Source organism: Pyxicephalus adspersus, chromosome 2 (genome assembly GCF_032062135.1).
Source record: "Pyxicephalus adspersus chromosome 2, UCB_Pads_2.0, whole genome shotgun sequence".
NCBI classification, from domain to species: Eukaryota; Metazoa; Chordata; class Amphibia; order Anura; family Pyxicephalidae; genus Pyxicephalus; species Pyxicephalus adspersus.
Window position 1 is genome coordinate 49325066 of NC_092859.1, and position 8298 is coordinate 49333363.

Genomic DNA, 8298 nt, shown 5'->3' on the forward strand with positions numbered 1-8298 from the left:
TTTTTCTTTTAACAGATTTTTGTGTTTTGTTATTTAAAGTTAAATTAATTTATTTGTTAAATTTAATAAATATCGGTGAGTTATGCCTAAGAATTATAGTGTACAATAAAAAATAAATTTCCATGCAAAAATTTGCACCGCTTTTTGCAAGGAAATTTGGACAGAATTAGACTGCTAGGGAGGTTGAAAAAACTTTACCAGACATACTTGACAGGTGACACTGAATAAAAAGACTTACAAAATATATTTGTAAATATAAAATATAAAAATTTGTTTTATTTGGTTTACATGATAGAATGAGGTTACTTTTGTAAACCGGAGAAGTCAGGTCCACCTTTACTGTAGTTTCCAGAGATTTCAGCTCCACTGAAGTCAAAGCCAGGGTTCTGAAATAGGTGAAACATGCAAGTTATTTACATTTGTTTCCTGGGTGAAGATGCTAGTAAAAATGTAAATGTAGCCACAGTTCCTAATAACTTTTCCCCCTATTTGGGTACCGTGCAGAGGACAGATAAAAAAAATAAAATAAAAAAAGTTGTGCTTAAATTAAATTAATGGTAGCTGGGGGTGTGGACGTCTTTCCCCCCTTCCTATCTTCTTACTGTACTATTGCCATTTATTCAAGTTTAACATTTATAGTTAGCATCATAAATGCAATTTTTTTCTGGCTTTATTCAAGAAAAATAAAAATGTTCTATCATTATAGACAAACTGCGAGCAGCAGCTGCATCTTTGAGGTTCTGCAAACTGTAATTTAATAAATTGTACATACATTTTATTTTGAAAGAATATGTACCAGGGAGGTGCTGGATTATTTTCATGGCCAGCATCCCACACAATTGTGTATAAAAAATACACAGCATTTAATACACTTGGTGATTTTCTTTAGTTTTTGCACACATTACAACTCACATTTTAGGCATAAAGATTAGAACATGGTTGCTGTTGTGACTCTCCTATGGTTTTTCTTGTGACTTTTTGCTACAGCTTATCAAAACTCCTTTTTTGTTGCAGTGTTTCAGTTGCGAGAATCCTTTGCATTGTGGAATTTCCATTTATGTATCGATAAATGTTACAATCACAGCGTATCAGTGGGATAAAAAAGTAGCATTCAAATTAAATACAAGTAGACTTACAGTACATTGTAAGATAAAGGATACATACCATACAATTGGTGCTTGCCACAATGTAGGAGTCATAACATTCCACACCAAAGAAAAAGCCAGGAAAGTATGGAAAAATAGAGCAAGAGGAATAAAGGGATAGAGAGGACGTCCGTCCTAGAATAACTCTTTGAGGTGCTAGTCCATTACTGGCGAGAGTGTAACTTTATTCAATCATAGCACAAAATTCCAAAGACTCTGTGAAGACCATCCAGACTGATCATGTTTGAATGTATACCTCATAACAATGGGGTAGTTGCGCCATCAGCGACCCCATATGTTGTATATGGAATAATTCAGCTGCCCAGTCACCGAGTGTAGGTACCCTAGTCAGCCCCCAATATTGAGGAATACTGGCTCTGGCAGCTGCAAGAAAAACCATAAGAAGCACCTCCTGGCTGAGGACACAGATCTGAGTATGGCCAACAATAACCCAATGGAAGGGTCAAAAGGGATGGAGGCCCACCCGGTTATACAGGTGGAACGCTGGACTCCAAAAATTATTAATACAGGGGCATTGCCACCAGATATAGTACCTGGAGCCTGTCTCCCCGCTACTCCTCCAACAGAGGTCTGTAACCTGTGGAAACATTCTGTGCAGAACAGAAGGGCACCGATACCACCAGCACAGAACTTTAAAGCTGTTTTCCTGTGTAGCAATAGCTCAGCTAGCCCGGGTGAAGTCCTTACCCAAATCACATTCCCATGCCCTCACATAATAAGAGGGACGAGGTCAAATCTGCTGTAGCAATTTTAGATATATTTGGGAAATCAGCTGAGTAGGCAAAGAGATCTGAGCACTCAAAGGGGGTAAGGTAGAAAGAGCTGTCGGGTCATTCTAGATGCTTAAAGGACACCATCAAGAGAGATTGGTTCAGGCTATTAGCAAGCTAAAAAACTGAAATACAGGCCAAAACAGTGAAAATGTGTAATACCTCTCTTTGAAATCTTTCTAATGTCAGCTTCTTTTGCATCTCATCCTGAAGCCATGGATCTGCAGAGTATTCTCCTTCCAGCAACGAGGGCCAGCAATTGCCTGCGTCCCGGTTGGACTTAGTTAATACTATTCTTATAAGTTTTTTGTCCTCTTTAAAGGAAAAATAAAAAATAACAAAATTAAACATGGTGGCTACAAAAGTTGGTGGAATGTCACATTAAATTTGACATGTTCTGCTTTGTTGGAAATGTTTTTCTCCATTTCTAATAAGAAACAAAGCATTAGCTTTTTATTTCAGTCACCACAGAATATGTCATGATGATAGCCCAAGAAAAGAATAGAAGGTGTGAAAATTTGTGGAAGCCCCCTGTTCTAACTACATAATCCAGTCCCTTGACGAGAAAAGCCTGACACTCATTAAAACTGAAAAAGCAGTTTAGATAAGCTTGACAACCATATTTATTATTACAGAATTATTCCAGTTGAATGTGACTAATTATTCCTCGCTAATCAGCCAAAACGGATTTGTCATCTGTGTTTGTTAAAGTGTATGCATAGCCAAAACTATTCTTTTTAGTTTTAAATAGTGTAGAGATGGTGAAACCCCTGCTAGGTTTTTTTTTTTTCTGTTTTATACTGACATGCTCATAAAACTTCACCACAAGGACTACTAACGTGGGAGACTTCTCTTCAAATCATGTTTTAAACGGAGGGGAACTCAATATTTAAAACAAACTCTGGAACTGGTGTCCTCATTGGATTTCCCTGTACTTTTTGATCTGGGGACAACTAACATTTTTAATTCCTCTTACCCCACATTCTAGTTCATTGATAATGGTCATTGGGACAAACAAAATGGTTAATTCCCTTGATGGAGAGAGGGAGAGGGAGAGCAAATAAATAAAAAAAAAAGACTGTGGGTCTAACATTCCGCTATGTGTATGCATACACTAATTGTAGCTAGCTGCTTTGTTTTTTTTTTTGAGCAACTACTTACAATGTATCTATTTTTTTCCTTTTTACACAGGGGTTGCAAAATAAACCCTGAGAGCAGCAAATTAATGGTAATTTTTTGAGCTGAATGAAAAAATAAAGAGGCCCAATACAGCGATATTGAATAAAATTCAATAGCTAACATTTTTTTTAAGATAATGTCAAATTATTCTGTAGTCTTGCAGCTCTAACACATTATGGGTCAACACTATGTACCCAGCTGGGGATCCACATCCATATGGGAGAAGGTAAACAGTGACTACAGTCAAAAAGGGCTTCCAAGGAAAGCAGATTCTTTTAGGTAGTTCTACTTTATGATTCCACTCCAGTAAACGGCACCAGCAGAAGATACACTCCAGTGTAAAAGACCACAGTGTATGTGTATGGTGTTACTACTTTATCGGTTCCTGTGGAGGGGCTACATGTGCTGTGCATACCACAATTATAAAAAGCTTTAATCAGATATTTATTATAAATGTTTTTGAGCTTCACAATGACAATATGCTTTGGTTAGGACTGATCGTTTTCATACGGCTCGTCCAAACTGAAGTGAAAAAAAAAAAAAAAAAACTTATTTGTAAGAAAAGCTTTTCCCCTACAGTAAAATTGAATCACTATAAGGGCTACACATAGGTCACAAGCTAGCAGTAATAAAAACATTTTTTTATTTAGAAGATGCATTCTCACCTAAAGTCCATGTACTTTCATCACTTATTGTTGAATCATAAAGACGTCCCTAAAGAAAAAAAAAAACAAAACAAAACAAACAGAATAAAATACCCAAAACCAACAACATACCTTGTCCTAAAAATAAACAACGCTTGGGCTACACCTAGATATGCCTACAGGTCCTTTCACATAGCTTATACCAGCGGTCACCAACTGGTGGTCCGCAGAAAAATGTGAACATTATTTTCAATTTTTATGTTTTATTAATAATAAAACAAAAATAATATTCTATTAAATGCTTATATTCTGAATGACAATTTTCACCGTTATATTGCACGAAATTCACAAACTGTACCAAAGGCAGAAGAACAAGGGAGGCGCAGCGCGACGTCAGTGTAGTATTAAGAGGCAACCGTTGCCGAGCTGTACGCTTCAGTATTGTTTCCACCATTACACCAGTCACCCCGCTCCGTGAATACCGATTCTCATCCGATTGTATTATTTTATTTGTTTTTTTCTCAGATGCTCTTTTAGGTAAGTATGACCTTAACCACCTGGGCGTTACACTGATGTCTAGATTTCTGTACCAAAAGCGTTACAGGTTTTCATTAAATTTTTTTTTTTAAATTGTAGACCTGTGACTTACAGAAATATGTCTGAATAGGGGTCTAGTAGATACAATGAATATAAAAAATGTTTGAAACACACAATCATGTAAAAAAAAAAAAAATTACTTTTAATAAAATTAAAGGAAAAACACAAAATTCAGCTTAAACAAGAATACATAAATAAATGAAAAATACTGAAAATGCGATAATTCGGTATACTGTATAGTAATATATTTTTTCTAAAACACCTCCCTAGTGTCCGTCACATACCTATAGACAAAACCACATAAATATATTTTCTATTATTTTGTATTGGATTGGATACAGGACTTTGTATTCAATCCAATACAAAATGAGAACAAAATTCAAACTCTTAATTACGTATTGGATTGAATACAAACTCCTGTATCCAATCCAATACAAAATGAATGAATGAGTTTCAATTTGAATTTCCCGCACACGCGCTGACGTCATCGCGCACGCACGCACAAGAAGCCGGACGACTTTTTTTTTCCTCCGCCGGCCGGCTTCTTGTTTCAGAGAGCACCCGGCGCTGGAAGAAGAACGACGCGGGACGATCAGCGGGACCAGGTAAGAGGCCGGCCGGCATCTTGTGTTCCGCCGGCCGGCATCTTGTGTTCCGGCGGAACACAACATGCAGGCCGGCGGAACACAAGATGCCGGCCGGCATCTTACCGGTCCCGCTGGTATAGGAGACGGCACCCGACGCTGGAGAGGGAGATCGACGCTGGAGGATGACGCTGGAACACGGACCCGACGCTGGATGAGCACAGCGGGACCAGGTGAGATTTTAATATAGTGAGAAAAGTACGGGGTTAACGATAATTGCAACTTTTTTTTGCACGGAAAAGTACGGGCTTAACGGTTGGGAGGTTAACTGTGTATTTTCTTTAACTGTTAAATTTAATAGCATCAAATAGTTTGACTTTGATAACTATCAATCATGTTTGGTCTTAGATTCGAATGAACTAAACCCATAATGAGTGAGAATAAGCAAACAAAATATTTTGCATTTTGTTAGTATTACCAAAAATAATGTAACTAATGATAATAGTAACAACAGTATTACTTAACACTTAACTGTGAGCTGATCAATGAATCAGAGCCTCCACAGTCCTTGTCAGGCACCATTAGGAAGATCATTATTCTACAAATGTATATATATTTAAAAAAAAAAAATCATATTATTGGTCTGCGGGATTTAAAATGAATTTATTGATACCTGAGGTCCGAAAGGTTGGCAATCATGGCTTTTTGTATTTTTGCTGGGGTGCCTGGGGCAACAACGCCAGCATGTACAGGAATTGCATCACCTGGGGCCAAAGAGGATCTCTGTGCACAAAGTATTTGCTGCAATAATCACCTTCACTTTTTTCAATGCAGGGCTTTATTTTTTCTTCCTAGATGTCCTCAGTCCAATGGGGGGCATCATTCAACTTACTTTTACAGAGCCCAGGTCATCATGGATCTGCTTATTGAACAGTGAAAAAAAGCAATGCTTCTTTGATGAACCCATCTCACCAGTCACTCCTATAAGCATTTGAACTGCTTCTTCTCACTCCCCAACACTGCTGTACAATGCCAGCACTAGGCTAACAAGAGGTTGAATGGAGGTATTAACCTTGCTTAGAGTTCAGTGTTTAGTAATTTAAAACTATCCCCAGAATCACAAATTATAATTTATTAGCATTTTCCTCGCCCTTTTTAGTGAACTATATCAAATAAGGAAAGAAAGAAAGATGGGCTTGTGGCAAGGTATGTATAAATCAAAAACCAAAAATAATTTTAATGGCAAATATTTGTATCTAAATCTAACAGAGACCCACTACACCAGGGGTGCCAAACTCAAATACCCAGAGGGCGGAAAGTAAAAACTTAGACCAAGTCAGGAGCCAAACTTGAAATTTATTGAAAAAACTGAGGAAGTTTACTACTTTATCCATAACTAACAAAAACAAACCCCTCTACACACACTTTATGGTTGAAAAGACTCATTTCTGTATATTTAAGCAGCCTGTGTGTTGTTCATCCTCTCATCACAGGTTTGTCTGACACTAAATATTACACAATGCAGTCTCTAATGGATTGAAACAAACACAGTGCCCCTGGTAGTCAGGCACCATGTGATCATTGCCTAGGCTTTGTGTCACATGATGGGTGTACAGTAATTATGTCTATGTATTGCATGTAACTGCATGTATTGAAAATGATGTAAGGTGATAACGCAGCTGGGCGGGCTAGATGTAGTTCATTTTCAGAATTTTTTGGGGGCCATAAAAAGAACCTTGAGGACCAGATTTGGCCCGCGGGCCAGAGTTTAACACCTGGGCCAGAGTTTGACACCCCTACACTACACGGTGTTCAAAATTTGACAGAGGTCTCCTATACAGTGTACCTAATTCTCGCCATTAGGGAATGCACATGAGGTTCAATAAGTACATCCAACAATTATCTTGTAACCCAACGCGTTTGCTCGTTTGAGCTTCCTCATGGGATTGCTTGAGACTATACTACATCATAGATAATATAGACAATACAGATATTTCCATTTAAAACTGGTGACATTTTCAACAGTATCATATACAGTTATTAATACACACTTGTTTACCAAGGATTTATAGGATTGATTATAAGCCGCTTGGGTGAAGAAGCATAAGAAGACATTAAGTGTGCTGGGACATAGTTGTCCAATAAAAACTTTTACAAGTAAGGTAAACAAGTAAGTCTGTATATGATACTGTCGGGATACGAGATAATTGTTGGATGTACTTTTTGAACCCCATGTGCATTCCCTATTATGGGGAAAATGATGTACTCATACTGTATAGGGGACCCTGTACAGGAGACAAGGTCACTGTTAGACTTAGATACAAGTATTTGCCATTAAAATTATGTTTTATTTTTGATTTATACAAACCTTGCTGCAAGCCCATCTTTCTTTCTTTCCTTATTTGATATAGTTGCTTGGAGTTCAGTTTTTAGTGAATGATCCTCAGTCCACATTGGATTTTGAAGCTACAATAGGTGAAAGGTACACTTTAAAGAGACCCTGTCACCAAATTCAAACATAGGGAGGAGGACAGGTGAGCAACACATTCCGACAATCATCAATCTACCAGGGAATATTGATGAACATCAGGGAACCTTTGTACCCATCAGATTTTTGCCCAAGACAAACAAGACTATTAGTTTCAGGCACCAATCATCTTAGGGTCTATAAGATTTATATGTTATTGCTGTTTAAGCTTTCTGAGAGTGTCTAAATACTGTCATTCTAATATAGAGGTTATACTTGAATATTATAAATTAGTACAACATCCATAAAGGGGGTGCCCAGCAGCACTAGTATGACTTGTGGTTGTCTGAGGCTAGGCTTTTATAAATAAATTATGCACATAGGATAATGTTAATGAATAAAGAATCTGGTGACATGGTCTTCTACCTCAAATGACAGGTTCACTTTAAAGCCTTGGTTGCACAGGGATACCACAAGTCCCTCCCCCTTACATTCCACCAATCAGAGAGCCCAGAAGCACCTCTAGGATTTGCTTGTCCCGCACAGTCAATGATATGTCTCTGATTCCCAGTCTACAGCGGACATCTCGGCTCTGTGTGCCAGGCGGAACCTCCACCTCAATGAACACCTCCTCCATGGTCTGGTACCAGCAGCCCCACGGAGTTTTACACGGCACTACCCCACTTCTCTCATCGAAGTTCACCGACATCCCGGCTGGAAAAGACTAGAAGCTAACGCACATGCGTAGTCTCCTTTCTGTGGAACCACATTTCCCATTATACACTGCTTCTGAAGTATCACGTGATACAGCCTAATTTGCCCTAGTCATTGCACAGGATCGCCTTTATTGGCTGGTAACAAGCCGTCCTTCTTTTTGTGATTGGACTAGAG

At 38.2% G+C, this 8298-nt stretch overlaps 1 protein-coding gene across 1 annotated transcript; it reads right to left on the minus strand.

Annotated features, from left to right (window-relative positions):
* Positions 1-246: 246 nt before the first annotated feature.
* NUDCD2 (NudC domain containing 2) lies at positions 247-8247 on the minus strand. The gene is made up of 4 exons (XM_072400723.1): positions 7928-8247; positions 3781-3829; positions 2099-2250; positions 247-386 (listed from the first exon to the last, which is right to left on the minus strand). Exons 1-4 carry the CDS (start codon positions 8114-8116, stop codon positions 303-305), a joined length of 474 nt encoding a protein of 157 aa, XP_072256824.1. The 5' UTR covers positions 8117-8247; the 3' UTR covers positions 247-302.
* Positions 8248-8298: the final 51 nt, after the last annotated feature.